General features: G+C 46.8%; 1 protein-coding gene across 5 annotated transcripts in view; it reads left to right on the plus strand.

Annotated features, from left to right (window-relative positions):
* The window catches only part of rps6ka2 (ribosomal protein S6 kinase, polypeptide 2), a 531,365-nt gene that overhangs the window by 457,267 nt on the left and 58,313 nt on the right, over positions 1-15,785 (plus strand). For 4 of the 5 annotated variants that reach the window (XM_072507735.1, XM_072507736.1, XM_072507732.1 and 1 more), the window contains 3 exons: positions 3,264-3,389; positions 6,148-6,237; positions 15,093-15,251. In XM_072507735.1, coding sequence (XP_072363836.1) covers positions 3,264-3,389; positions 6,148-6,237; positions 15,093-15,251 — 375 coding nt within the window. The remainder of the gene's footprint in view (positions 1-3,263; positions 3,390-6,147; positions 6,238-15,092; positions 15,252-15,785) is intronic. The other variant, XM_072507733.1, reaches the window with a different exon arrangement.

The raw sequence follows: 15,785 nt of genomic DNA on the forward strand, positions 1-15,785 counted from the left end.
GGAATAGGGTGGAAGTGAGGGCTTAACTGGGTCGGTGCAGACTCGATGGGCCGAATGGCCTCCTTCTGCACTGTATGTTCTATGCTCTATGTTCTAACACATTGCACTAGCGAGTGATTGACAGTTGTATTGGTCCAGACACACCTACTTAGGTAGTTTGTTTATTTAACTTTTCCTTCTCACATGAATGCATCTCAATCACCCTTCTTTGATGCTAATCACAATGTTTATAAACACTCTTGCTATAATTGACAGCTCCTCACCACATCAAAAGGAGCTAAGTGCTTCCACTTCCACTTTTTCTCAGTCGGTGGGGAGTCACGTCACCCTCATGGATACATGCTGTGGGGATGACCCGTTCGGTATTCATGGGAGGGGGAGGTTGCCCCTACTTGTCAGCGGGGGTGGGGAGCAGAATTTACATTGAGGGGGACTCATTACCGGATGCCCGTCCAATATGGCGGCTCGATGTCAGGTTTCTGAGGGAATCCGGTGAGCTCTCGCGAGAAGAGCGAAACCCGCATACTGGGCCTTGAACAAAGAACAAAGAAATGTACAGCACAGGAACAGGCCCTTCGGCCCTCCAAGCCCGTGCCGACCATACTGCCCGACTAAACTACAATCTTCTACACTTCCTGGGTCCGTATCCCTCTATTCCCATCCTATTCATGTATTTGTCAAGATGCCCCTTAAATGTCACTATCGTCCCTGCTTCCACTACCTCCTCCGGTAGCGAGTTCCAGGCACCCACTACCCTCTGTGTAAAAAACTTGCCTCGTACATCTACTCTAAACCTTGCCCCTCTTACCTTAAACCTATGCCCTCTAGTAATTGAGCCCTCTACCCCGGGTAGGCGCTCCTAGCGCCAGCAGAGGCCCATAGCGATTCTCCGCTGACGGGAGCACTTTAGCTCCAGAACGCAGCCCACATCTTCAAAAAACTGGAGCATATCTGTCAAGCACCATTTCTCTTTCATAAATCCATGTTGAAACTGCCTAATCATATGATGACTTTCTAAATATCCTGTTACACATCTCAAAAATGGTTTCTACTATTTTGTCTACTACTGATTGTTAACTGGCCTATTACTTCCTGTTTTCTCTCTTTCTCCTTTCTTAAATAGTGAGGTAATGTTTGCTATCTTCCCATCCTTGAGAATTGTTCTATAATCCAAGAAATTCTGGAAGATCAAAAGCAATGCAACTTTGAAATCCTAGGATGCGGGTGGTCAGGTCCAGAGGATTTCCCATCACTTAGTCCCATTGATTGCTCTAGTATTATTTCTTTACTTATATTGATTTCTTTAAGTTTCTGACTTTCCATAGACCTTTAGTGCCCTATTATTACCAGAACGTTTTTTGTGTCTTCTACCAAGTAGACGCAAATATTCATTCAATGGGCAGGATTTTCTGGCCATTCATGTTAACAGAATCTTACGGTACCGCCAACAGTGCATCCCTGCTGCGGGTTTCCTGCGGCGAGGGTTGCATTCAACGGGAAACCCTGTAGACAATGGCCACTGGTGAGCCTCACTCTGCCTCTGCAAAACACACCATGGAGGGGAGGAAAATCCTGTCCAGTGTCTCTAAAATTTCCTTATTTTAATATATTATAATTTTCTCAGACTCTGTCTTTAAGGCATCTGTGAAATGTATGTCTCTTACCGATCTCCTCTTGTTAGCCAGAGATGGACCACTTTTTCTTTGGGTTCTTTCGAGTCTTACAGGCATGCATATTTGTTATAAATTATGTGTTCATTTGCTAGTCATTGCTTGTCTACCATCTATATTTTAATGCAGCTTTTCAGTTTATCTTAGCCATCTCACCCCTTATTTCCATGTAATCTGCTTTGTTCAGATTTACGATTCTAGTTTGAACTTAACTAACTCACTTTCAAAATCAATACAAAATTCTATCATATTATGATCACTCTTCCCGAGAGACCCCTTTACCACGAACAAGGTTATTAATTCTCCCTTTCATATTACACAACAGTATATTCTATTCTCAAGTTGATTCCTTGACATGCTAGTCGAGAAAACTATCTTGTATGCAACAAATTAAATCATCCTCCACATTACCATCAAAATATACTGAATTGGTATTTTTTGAGGATTTCCTTTTTTATTAAAAGAAGATAAAAGCTTACAATGAATATCTCTAATATAAAGCACTTCCACTGTTGATCTCAAAGAAAACTGTTCACAAAGGATCTAGTGATCTTTGTGACCTGGATTTCCCCTTTCCTGCCCATAGTTTTTTTTCCTCGCCCCAAGTCAGGGGACTCTCCAGGTGTCCAGCAAAAGTGATATCATCAGTCAGGGATAACAGCCAATCACAATGAAGAATTCTCACAGACTGCAAACCAGGAAGTAAAATAACACTGAATCTCTTCATTTAATTTTACATTTTTACTGATGCCGAAATTAACAATTAGAAGGCATACGTAGGATTAAAGTAGAAGTTAAAATAACTTCTTAAAAAAAAAATTACGTGGAATTTCTTGTCATAATGGAGATATTCAACAAAGATAAAATTACTCTTTCAGGATCTGTGAGGCTTTTTAATAACTTATTACACTGTTAAAAACCAGTACCTTGTTCAAGGGCTTTCACAGCAAGACTGAGATTAGAAATTCTCACTAATTCAGTGATTTTAAATTGATTGCAATCTGACAAGACCTAAGAAGCATATTCTCTGGAGAAGCGTGGAATCACTGGCAGAAACTTCTGGGTTTCTATGTTTAACGCCACATCTACAGATTCTAGATGTTGACGCCAATTTCAGGAATGACATGAATGCTGATAGTTTTGCATCAATTACCACTTGCTGTAAAATCCAGACCATGGTATCACCTATGGATATCAAAGTTGTTGTGTCACAGCGAAGTACAATTAGGCATCTCGTTTGCTCTTCAGGCACACTGTCACCTGAAAGTAAAATATTTCTGATGGTAACCATCTCAAATAAAAACAGAAAATGCTGGAAATTCACAGCAGTCAGGCATAATCCATGGCGACAGATACAGTGGCCAGAGGCCTTTTATCAGATCGTTCACAGGTTTTAAGGGATTACCCTACAATGTTACAACACAATTGCAAGTCATTGTGGGAATAAAAGTATTGTATCTGCTACTAGAGATTTATATATTTAAATTAAAAGAAAAGATAAAATATGAAACTTGTTCTTAAATGCAGATGCCCATTCTGGTTACTATCAATACTCCGATTATCTTCCACTTTTCACTCACAATTCTCTTCCAGCAGTTACACGGGAACAATATTCACTTCACAGACGGCTATGAGTTGAAAGAGGACGTGGGTATTGGGTCATACTCCGTATGCAAGCGATGCGTTCACAAAGTCACGTGTGTGGAGTATGCTGTAAAGGTAAGTGTTCATCTGTCTGATCAGGAAATGAGCTAGTCATTGAAAGCAGCAAGGAGGGGAGCATGCACCAGGTTCTCGACCACAGTAGCAGGTAAATCTCCCCACCAGGTTTTTCCCCTCCTTTCTTGAAGATGCTGAAATTTACGGCGAGTACCAGCTGCACAAGGAGTCCATGCAAAGCTTTCATTTCTTGTGCACAAGCCTAGACAATTTCAGTGTTCAATCTAATTCTGTCTCCATCCAAGATCCTCACTTGACAAAAGCAAAATAAAGCGGATGCTAAAAATCTGAAGTAAAATAAACAATGCTGTAAATACTGAGCAGATCAGGGCAGCATTTGGAGAGCAGCAGAGTGACGGGCAAGGGGAGATGGGTGTGAGGTGAAATCTCTGAAAAGTGGCGTTGGGTCAGGTACCTGACATCAGCCCGCTGATGATAAGGTTTGACTGAGGTGGTTTCAGTGGCGAGTGTGGGACTGTGCAACTGTTGGGAAACAAATTAAAACATTCAATGAACCAATTAACTTTTAACTACGTTCTGGTTTGATGCAGTGCATAGCTTCCACAATCTTTCTGTGCAATAACTCCCACAAGGCCCACAGGGATTCCCTGGTTGACTTTGTGGGACTCGTGGAGTATGACCTTGCCCGATAGTGGGCAGAGGCCCACCCAGCTGAGGCTCATAAGAACTTAGTATAAAGGCCGGCCCGGGCAGGGACCAGCATGTGAGTTTCTCAATGGGACAGTACTCTGTAAATACATTCCTGCCTTGGGCACGCTTTTTGTGACCGTAAATAAATCAACATTCGCCTTACCACTCGGATTCCTGCATCTCGCTTGATGGCAAAAGGTGAATGCACTGAAGTTGACCTGCTCGGAAGGTTTGAAATAATTAAATCAGCAAGTTTGTAGTTTTCATATCAGAGTCCACCTCTACTTTTCTGGTCACCAAAGGGGGGAGAGCACTTTGCTGCATTTCAGTGAGGCATTGAGCTAGCTTTTCTCCATCTTATGTAAAGGGACAGTCAGAGTGTGACGGCATTGGTCTGGGTCAGCATGCACTCAATTGTGGCCTCTGATTTTCCCTGTGGATGGTCGGTCTTTCTAGGGAGGTGCACATCATAGACCTGAAACACCATGGAATGCACAGTTTATAGAAAGGATAATACACACATATTTTCCGTTTCTGCTCCAGAAGTTCTTTCTTTGTGGATGACCCCTGAGGCTCAGCATCTGTGTCTGAAGCTTGAATGTCCTGCACCTCTTTGACTGGGGCTTTCCACCACTGTCACTGTCTCCAGCACCTGCTATTGCTCACATGTGTTGTGCACCTCACTATGTGACATCTGCAAAGCATGACCACCAAGGTGCACATACCTGTGTTGGTGCAGGATGCACAGTGGTCATGTGATCGTGCATCTTTAAAGTGTTTGCCCTTCTCTGAGAATTCCTTCAGTTGCATCATCTGTGTCATTATCTGTGATGGATTTGTCCAAGGTGGGAAAAGGTGAATTGGTCCTGGCAGTGAAGAAGGATACAGAATCCATACAATGCATTTTGTGACAATTCAGTGATTGTGAACAATAATACAACATGATAGATTTCTAGATATCAATGACATCAAGGCATATGGGAATGGTGAAGGAGGATGGTGTTGAAGTAGCAGATCAACCATGGTAAAATGGAGGAGCAATGGAACACCCCTATCGCTCCCAGCAATGTCAGTGTGTGTGTGGGCGTTTGGGTGGGTCCTTCAATACTTTAGTATGATTTCTGAATTTGGATTTAAATGTTTATTTTGTTGTGGATCTATTTCAGCATTGTATGCTAGCAGCTGCTGTGATGGTCAGTAAACATGGAAAGACGTGGGATTTGTTGGTGAATGGAGAATAGGAAAATTGCCCCCTGTACTGCTGGGTGGATGTGGTCTCTCGCTGAGAGCCCTATTCCGCCCCTCCTCCTCCTCCCTTTTCAAGCAGCTTGTCCTCCTCTCTGCGCATTCTCCCTGTCATGTTGCAGACCGAGGGAACAGAAGCTACTGCACTCAGGTCTGGAGCAAATGGTCTGAGCTGATCTCTTTAAGTCGGTCACCTTTATGAATCCAAAACAGCAGGGGTTACACCACAAATACAGGCATCATACAACTGAATTTTGCGATCACCATATCAGTGCATTGTTTCCAGTGCAGAAATGGATTTCTGTGTGGAAGTGAGCAGATTTGATTATCATATGTCATGCAGTGAATAGGTACTTTACAATTAAAGGTTTTGTCATGTTAAATTAATAAGGCTTTGTCATATTTTTCAGTTATTCAGCCCCCTTTCTCGAGAAGGAATACGGGTAGGAGGCTGACTGGTTTTATTCGAGAAATTGCAGAGGTTACATCACTATGGATATCAGTGGGCTCTTGGAGTCCCGACAGGGCAGAAAGAGGCCATTCAGCCCATCGAGTCTGCACCGACCGTATGAAGGAACACCCTACCTCGGCCCACGCTCCCACCCTATCCCCATAACCCGTAACCCACCTAACCTTTCGGACACAAAGGTGCAATTTTATCATGGTCTATCCACCTAACCTGCCCTTCGCTGCTGAATTTATAGTAAAGATATGTCCCAGCATGATTGCCCACCAGCGTGCAAGTGTGAAGAAGGCAGAAATTCAGATGGAAATTAGTGGAGGAAAAGTCCTCACACAGAGGTTTCTGTGAAATTATAAGTGGATATGACTGATGACGCTGCTTTCATTCTATTATTTCCAGATTATTGATAAAAGCAAAAGAGATCCATCAGAGGAAATTGAAATTTTGTTGCGATATGGACAGCATCCAAATATCATCACCTTGAAGGATGTGAGTAGATTTGACACATTGTTACTCGGCAGTAATGGGACACATCTGTCTCTTGTTGGGAAATGTTCGAACTGACACACCATAGATTGATGTGGAGAATTGTCAAACTTTCTGGAAACTGCTTGCCAGGTTTCTATTTTTCACCTCACTTCCTCTTTATTAGGGTTTGGTAGAATTTGTAGATGTGGGATCTGCCATTGGATTTAATTGGTTCTTTGATTATAAGACAGAGACATGTATTATCTTCAGAGGAAGCAGTTTATCCTTCTTGGAGAAGTCAGGTTTCCATTTGAGGTAAATGTGCCAAACGGTGATATGCCAGACAATAGGAGATTGGATCGAGTAGACCAATCTGATACCTGAAGCCATAGTGTTCCTGCGGATTGACAAGCCAGCTTGATTCGCTAATGAAACCTGGAAGGATAAACGTATCCCAGGGAGCTGGAATTCTTCCTGCTCTGCATGGTAATCTGTTCAATCCCTGTTGATAGATATGGGGCAGGTTTCTCCGTTGGCAGGATCATCCGCTTTGCCGGCAGCACATTCATGCCCGCAGATTTTCTGACAGCGAGGTGTGGCCACAATGGGAAACCCCATTGGCCGGCTGCCAGGATGGAGGATCCCACTGCCGGCGGGGAGGGGCACCGTGCCAGAAAACGGGTCTGCGGGATGGAGAATCCTGCCCATAATCTCTCTGCTTTAGTATCATCCTTTTAAATCATTTTTTATATCTTCTCCTGTGCCTCCATACAATATTTATTGGATGGAAACCAGAACTATGCACACTATTCCTATTGTGGTCTAAGCAAGATATGATACAAGTCTAGGTACAAACGCTACTGATTTGTGATGCAGACCAAAGCCAACAGTATGGGTTCAATTCCTGTACTGGCTGAGGTTATTCATGAAGGCCCTGCCTTCCCAACCTTGCCCCTCGCCTGAGATGTGGTGATCCTTAGGTTAAATCATCAACAGTCAGCTCTCCCCCTCAAAGGGGAAAGCAGCCTTATGTCATCTGGGACTATGGCGACTTTAATTATTAACTCATCTAATATAACGGGCTGGATTCTCTGATCCTGAGGCTAAGTATTGACTCCGTCGTAAACGCCGTTGTGTTTCTCGACGGCATCATGCCCTCAGGAACAGCGATTCTGACCCCTACAGGGGGCCAGCACGGCACTGGGGTGACCCACGCCGCTCCAGCTGCCGATCCCGGTGTCAGATGGGCAGCGTGGGTCTGCGCATGTGCAGTGGGACCGGCGGGATTGCACGCATGCATGGTGGCTCCCTTCTCCGCGCCGGCCCCGACGCAACATGGCGTAGGCTACAGGGGCTGGCGCAGAACAAAAGAGGCCCCCAGCCCGAGAGGCTGGCCCGCTGATCGGTTGGCCCCGATCGCGGGCCAGGCCACAGCGGAGGCCCCCACCCCCCCTGCCAACCAGGCCGCCCCAGATGGATGCACTACGAGGTCCCACATGGTAAGACCCCACGTGGTCGGCGGCTGCGGGACTTGGATTTATTTTACGGCCGCTCGGCCCATCCCAGGCGGAGAATCGGCGGGGGCGCGGCCGACCAACCGGTGCCGTGCCGATCGCACCGGCGCCAATGGCGAGGATTCTCCGCTCTCCGGAGAATAGGCAGACCGGCGTCCGGGTGGCGGCGTGCGATTCATGGGATAGAGGGGCAGCTGGAGTGATCCAGAAGCCCCGCCGTACTATGGCGCTGGCACGTTGGGATGCCCTCACATGCCTGCACCATGCAATTCATGCCAACAAGCATGGAGTGCCATCAACCATGAAGTGGACATTCCTCATCATGGAATGAACTTCCTGAACCATGGAGTGGACATTCTCTGCCATGGAGTGAATGTACTGCACTGAGTTAATCAGGTCAGGAAAGGTAAATATTGCTGCACATTTACCTACATTTTAATGTGTGCATCACCTCAGCCCTCACTTTATCTTGTCAAACCGACTCCATCATAACACTCCTTCACTTACCTTCCAAACGCACCAATCCTTCTCTTTCTATGCACTCCCTCTCACTTCCATCCTCTAGCTCTCCGCCATCACCACTCATTGTCATCCTCATACAGTTTCATGCCCCACCCTCATGGTCGATATCACCAAATGCACCGCATCCATCAAATGAACCCATGGCATCACATTCATTTGTAAGTCTCCTCGTTCCCTCATTACAAACCACAAGGGAGAGAGTGCTCTCAGGTGTTCTGAAATAATGGCTGCAAATCAGCGACGTATCAGCATCTCTGACTGTCGGAGGTCAGGACATGGGGGTCACCATCGATCTGACAATGCTATTGAATATCAGCCCCCATCATACCACACAAAACCCGACATGTTGATTTGATTTTGGCGAAATATGGTAATTTTAAGTATCATTTACAATGTACTTACCTTGCCGGTGCAAATTCATATCTTTACCCGCCCCTCACAACCGAGGTCTTGACACAGAGATGCAACAGTCCATGGATTTGGTGAGGAATGACCGTGCGGAAGAGCTCATTCATTCCGGACCCAGTAAAACATATTTGGCGGAATTCTCCATTCCTGAGACGAAGTGTTGACGCTGGGACAGGATTCGTGGACTTTCACGACAGCAAAGCTGGCGGCACACCAGGACCGATTCAATAACTTGAGGGACTAGCACCAGCACCACATGGAGCACAATCGATTCCAATGAGAAACGGTGCCGGATTCACCGGATTCCAATTGGCACTCAGGAGGCTGACAAGCTGCAGCCGCAAATACACACTGCACGCCCCACACTCACCATCCCAGCCAACAAGATGGCAGTGAGGGGAGCGGCGCCAAGATGCACTGATGCCAAACTCGAGACCCTCCTGGGCGCAGTGGAGGAGAGGCAGGCCACCCTGTACCCCGGCCCGGGAAGAAGGCTGTCAGCCACTGCCATTCGCCGAGCCTGGCTGCAGGTGGCTGAGGTCAGCGACACCAGAAAAACTGTCCGGACCGGCCTGCAGTGCCGGAAGAAACTGCATGACCTCCTCAGGACGGTCAGGGTGAGTAGGCAGCACTGTGCTCCTAGCACCAACCCCCGTCCCACACACCCATAACCTCACTCTCTACCCACCCCCCGCCACTTGGAGGGCATCCAAACCCCACCCTGCACCACATGCCGGCACCCTTACCAGCCACCATGGCTGGGTGCTCTGGCCACTGAGGCAACCAGCTACCCATTCTCTGGGCTACATGCGTCGGATTGTCTAACATTATGCGTTTTCTGTCTTCTGCAACCACCCCCCCCCCCCCCCCCCCCCCCCACCACCACCAAGAGAATGCCACCCATAATTGGGGGAATGGGAGAAAACTGGAGGCGGAACTTCTGACCTGCGGGTGAGCAGAGGACCCTGGACACGGTTGGCGGCCCAGAGGAAATGGAAGCTGCCAGGATGGAGATCGGCCGCGGGCGAGGAAGTGAGAACCGCCAAGTTGCAGTTCTCCATTCCACGTGTGTTAACCCCCCCCCCCCTCCAACACCACCGTCACCCCAACCTTCACCCCCACACCATCCTCACCCCTCTAACCCCCTGCACCTCCCCGGCCAGCGGTCTAATCATGCAACGTCTCGTGTCTTGCTGCACCTGTTGGTGATGGGGATTTGGTGTCCCCAGCCCCCAGCCAGTGCCAGAGCCGGAGCCCCCCCCCGTCATTATGCCGAGCAATAATGACAACAGCAGCAAGGACGGCAGCCCTCAACAAGAGACCCAAGACACGCCAGAGCTCGAGTCCTGGGATGAAACAAATTCCCCTCACAGCTGTCTCCAGCACCCTCCACCATACCAGAGACTCTCACCTCGGTTGGGCACTTTAGTGAAGAGGCTCCTGTGACACTATCTGGTGCGCACCGCAAAGCTGCTCTGGTACATCAGGTGGAGGTAGGACGGTCAGAGGGTAGGCCATCCCCAAGGACTAGCTGTTGTCCAGATGGGTTTCGGGCTTCTTGAACGGACATAGCCATCTATAGTGGAGATGCAGTTGCAGACCCAGGGACTACATGTCAGTGAGCATCCAGCACCTGCAGGTGCAGTTGGAGGAGTCCAACCTCGTGCAGGAGCAGGGAGTGGTGCTGACCATGCATGCCACACAGGCCAACACCACACAGGTGGCATCCGCAGTGGAGGCATTGGGTGCGAAGGTTGCAGCTATGGATGAGCATGTCCAAGGCCTGGGCAATCTGTGCAGGCACTGGCCGAGACCTAGGACAGGGCTTCATGGATATTAGACATTTTAATTCCCTATTCTTTTTAAAATGAATTCAAATTTCACCTCCTGACCTGAGGAAGGAGCAGTGCTCCGAAAGCTCGTGTTTGAAACAAACCTGTTGGACTTTAACCTGGTGTTGTAAGACTTCTTACTGTGCTCACCCCAGTCCAGCGCCGGCATCTCCACATCGTAAGTAAGAAAGCAGCTGCAAGCACATTGCAATATTTAACTGAGTTTTAATCAGTTCCTTCAATTTCCATTGCTTCCCCCACGTTGTTTTCAGTAAGTTTCAGGAAGTCGGGAAAAACTGTGGATGGAAAATCAAAGTTAAAGTTGTGATGATACATCACTCCAATTGACCACTTCACACACGTGAATAGGCAGATCTCCTCTCCCGAGAGGGTTGCGCACACCAGCCTAGCACACTCGAGTTAAGTATGGAAATTGGTTGGGTGGAACTAGCTTCCCATTCCACTTTTGCCAGATTTCATTGGCGCACATGTACCGAAAGCCTCACACCCCTCCAGGTTAAAGCTCCCCAGGGGCCAAATAAAAATCAGAACTATTTTTTGATTTACGCCAGAAAGGATTTGCCTTCAGGAATATTAAAAAGTTAATATATCTATTCCCTTTCTCAATTAATAATAATTATGTAACTATATAAATGACTTCCATGGGAATGTTAAAGTCCTATCTCTTCAGGTTGGCGATGTTAATTTTATTTGGATTGGAAAGCAAGCAGTTGGCATGGTAATGAGATTATGATACCGTAGTTTAAATATGATGATTCTAAAGTTGTCATAGCAATTTGAAGCGAGCGGTAGCTGAATAGAAGGAAATATTTTAGGAGTCCTTGGTCCTGCCCTCCTGGGTGTGGGAGTTGGGGACATGGACATTCACTCCCCATAACCTCCAACTTAGCATATGTATTCCCATTGGGCAGTGCTCCATAATGATCACACAATTTCGTAAAATGACTCCATTTAATAGTTGTTGTCCCCATTCTAAAAATGACCTGAAGGCTCTGCACGAAGTGATCTGTGATCAGTCTATGGCCCCCAAATCGACCGTGTGCTACCCATCCTCTCTGCAGACGGCAATCAGCTCCGAACAAATGGCCATGACATTTTCTCTCATTGGGTAGAGCACTTCAGCTATCTCCTAAACCAACAATCCATAGTGTGCAATTATACCATTGAGTCACTTGCACAGCACCATACACTGGAATAGCTTGCTCCTTGGTCCTTCTCAAGCTGAAGTTACGAAGGCCATAAAGCAGCTTTTTAGTTGTCAGAAGCTGATGGCAACCCACCTGAAATATTCAAGTATGGAGGGACTGACATGGTGCTTCTGCCTAATCTAGAATGAAGGTACTGTGCCCCATGACTACACGGATGCCTCCATAACTCGCTTCTGCAAATGGAAAAGGAGCATGTTCATCTGTGACAATCACTATGGAACGTAACGGGCGGGATTTTCCGGTCCGCCAGCCACCTTTTCCTACGCGGTGCGTCCTCATCATCAGCGGGATATTCCATTCCGGCAACCATCCAATGGGATTTCCCATTGTGGCCACCCCACGCCGTTGGGAAACCCTCAGGCGTGGGTGCGCTGCCAGCGAAGTGGAGCATCCCGCCGACGAATAGTTCCACCTAACTTCTTTCAACAGCAGGAAGAATTCTTGCAAGAGTTATTCTGAATCGGATTGTCATTCACCGAATTGACATTATGTAGGCTGAATAACACTGTGCCTTCTGTGACGGATGAGGAACAAGAGACAGGGGGTGAGATTCTCCCTTGCCCAACGCCAAACCCGGGAACGGCAATCGGGCGGAAATTGGCTCACGATGCCAAAATCGGGGCAGGCACCGGTTTGACCTGGTTTGACTCCGGGTCAGCCCAGCCCCCTCCAAATCAGGGTCATCGGAATGCGCGCCACGAGCAGTCGCAACCCCAACCCTGTTGGAATATCCTTGGCCGGTCCACCCGCGACGATCCGTCTCCGATGGGCCGAGTTCCCGACGTCACGGGCCACGTGTGGTCTCAGCGGTCGAGAGCCTAGTGTGCCGGCTGCTGGGAGAGAGAGAGGGTGCACGGACAGTGTCCAGCGCCGCCACATTTGGCCGAGATCCATGCCACTGGCTGGGGCTTCTTCCAGGGCTGGGGGGAATGGTGGGGAGTGGCCAGAAGGTGGGCTATGAGGTTGGGGTGGGGAGTTACACGGTGCAGCACAGCCGGCACTATCTTGTCCAACATGATTGGTGCGTATGTGGGGGGTGTAGGTGTACGCAAGGTTGCAGCTCGTCAGCCCTGCGCATGTGCAACACGGGACCTGGTGATTCTCCAACCGCTTTCCGCGCATTCTGCGGGTGTTTCACGCGGCGCTGGTGCTAGCCCCTCACCGGTAGCGGATTTGGTGAGGTTTTTGCGCCGATCTTCCCATCGTGAACCGCCACGGACCCTCCATTGGTGTCGGCACTTAGCCTCAGGACAGAGAATCCAGCTCATGTGCTGGAATTCTTCAGCCATTGGGATTCTCTTTTCTTGCCCCCAGCGCATCCCTGCCCGTGGGTTTCCGGGCCGCGTGGGGTAACTTCAATGGGAAATCCGATTGACAAGAGACGGGAATGTGAATCCCAAAGCCAGCGAACGGCGCGCCGCCAAGAAACACATGGCTGGGAATCCCACCCATAATCTTTATAGTATATCAAATTCAGGAAATATCCTGCGATCAATATAAGGATATCTATATGGTATTTGTTTCGCTCATTTCACAATGGCATGATGGACAATGTGGTACAAACTGTTATGTCATCTGATTCCTTTCCTGTCACCAGTGACACCAAGCAAGGCTGTGTATTGGCACGAGCTGTGTTTTCCATATACTTCTCGGCCTTCTCGAGTACGCAATCAAAGATATTGACACAGGAGTGCATATCGAGACTTGGTCTAATGTCACATATAAGACAACATCAACCTAGACTATAAACCAATCTTTGTTTGTGCTGAACACTCATCAGTCGAAGCAATTGGAGAATCAGTCTAAAGCCACCTACACTGATAATTAGTAATGATTTACAAGCAACAATTCCAGATAGCACACCAACAGGGCCCTTGGCTGATTGCAATTTATTTGTTGTTCCTTACATAAGGATCATCGAGCCAAGTCTGCTCCTGCCCTGGGGAGTCACCTACATGGAATGTCAAATGGCTTACTCGTGCTCCTATATTTCCCTTAGAAGAAAAAATGATTGTTTACAGCTTACAGCTTTCCAACCAGAACACAAAATTATTCTCATAATGTACCGTTCTGATCAGGTGAGGAGGGGTAGAATGGCTCCCGCTTTTCTCACTAATAGGTAGACTGGCAGGGTTCAAACTTGCAGGCTGGATGGAGAGAGAGAGAGAGATAGTACCCACTCAAGGTTCTGCCTCTTGAGTTCTGGATGGCCAGGTGAAAAGGAGCTTCTTAAAACACAAAGCAGAATTAGTTGGACCATCGCACGATCCATTCTCAACAACTGACTGATTACCCAAATATGGTCATAACAGTATGATTTCAAGTCCTTGGTTTAGATATGATTAGGTTTTTTTGCCATGTGAGTTTATTTCCTAGTGAGTGTCCATTTCCCCAAAAAGGATTGTGTCCAATTCATGTTCCCACCCAGTTGAATACACAAGTGATTGTCTGGATGTTTTAGGAATCCGCCAGAAGATCCATAGAATCTAATAGGATTCCTACAGTTCAGAAGGAGGCCATTCGGCTATAGAGTCTGCACCAAACCTCCATAAGAGTACTCTACCTAGGCCCCTCCACTGCCCTATCCCCGTGATCCCGTGCATTGATCATGGCCAATCCACTTAACTTTGGACTGTGGGAGGAAACCAGAGCACCTGAAGGAAACCCACGCAGATATGGGGAGAATGTGCAAACTCTACACAGACGATCACCCAAGGTCAGAATCGCACCTGGGTTCCTGGCGCTCTGAGACAGCAGTGCTAGCCACTGTGCTATCGTGCCACTCTAAATCAAAGTGAAGAATTGAGCCCACCACCTCTGAAATGCTAAGCAAACCCTCTACGACTTGAGCTAATTCCCCCAAGATGTGGTCATTCTCAATCCTCCGAGGTGATTGTCTTTGATGTTTTTTTAGACCGTCTGACTCCACTAAATTAGCTTTGGAATTTATAAGGTACAGTTATACAAATGTCAACCATCTTAGAAACTGTTTTATGACTAATGCTGTTCAGTCTTTTAAAACTCAGCCAGCAGTTTCAGCCCAATAAATAAATAAAGTCAATATCATTTTTTTACATTTGTTTTTTTTTTTCACGAAATGTTCAGCAGACATATTAAGTTCAGTAAAATTCATATTAACTGAAATTATAATAGCAATATACCTGACAGAGAAAGATAGCACATGATATTATTACATCAATACAAGTCTCTGTCCTCTTGCATTAATCTCAGACTCCATAAATTAAAAATGGCTCTGTGCAAGGATTATGAGTTTGAGGTTCTGAACTATGCCATTTGTCTGTGAGTCTTTACTGCATTGTGAAGCTCTTTCAAACAAATATTTCTTGACTTTGTTTGTTTTAATTATTCAGGTATATGATGATGGAAAATATTTGTATCTTGTCATGGAATTAATGAGAGGAGGAGAACTGCTTGATCGGATTCTACGGCAGAAGTGTTTCTCAGAGAGAGAGGCCAGTGCAGTACTTTATACAATCACAAAGACTGTGGAATACCTACACTCTCAAGGGGTATGTTCTAATTGTCATTTGCTGGTACAGAATTTGAGAATTGCTGAAATGAAGAAACATGTCAAAGATTTTCGTCTTGCACTCATCAGGACTCTATGGCCCGAATCGTCACAAAAATGGACAGAATGTTGGCTCATGTGAGAAAACCAGTGTGAAGCTTGCAGTCAAACCTGCAAATGTAATGTTAATTCATGCAAATCGGGGACTCACGTTCTTCCTGGGCATGAACCTGATTACGTCAGTGCGGGGAGTGAGGAAGATCTCATTCTGAGATCTCGCTAGCGCAGATCCTGTTTTTCATTTCTCGGGAGGTTTGGCGGCTATTATGGGATTTGTGCACATGGTCAACAGGGCTATCAGATTGCGGCCTATATCTGTATTCTTGAAAAGTGTCCTGATGAGTGTAAGATGAAAAACTTTGACATGGCTCATTTGTAAGCATTATGTTCTCATTGTTAATCTTGAAGGTTTCAATTTCAGTGGTGTATAACAAAAGCGTAGAGTTACCCAGTTGCACTGTATGTATGCACACAA

This window comes from Scyliorhinus torazame, chromosome 1, assembly GCF_047496885.1.
Source record: "Scyliorhinus torazame isolate Kashiwa2021f chromosome 1, sScyTor2.1, whole genome shotgun sequence".
Lineage (NCBI taxonomy): Eukaryota > Metazoa > Chordata > Chondrichthyes > Carcharhiniformes > Scyliorhinidae > Scyliorhinus > Scyliorhinus torazame.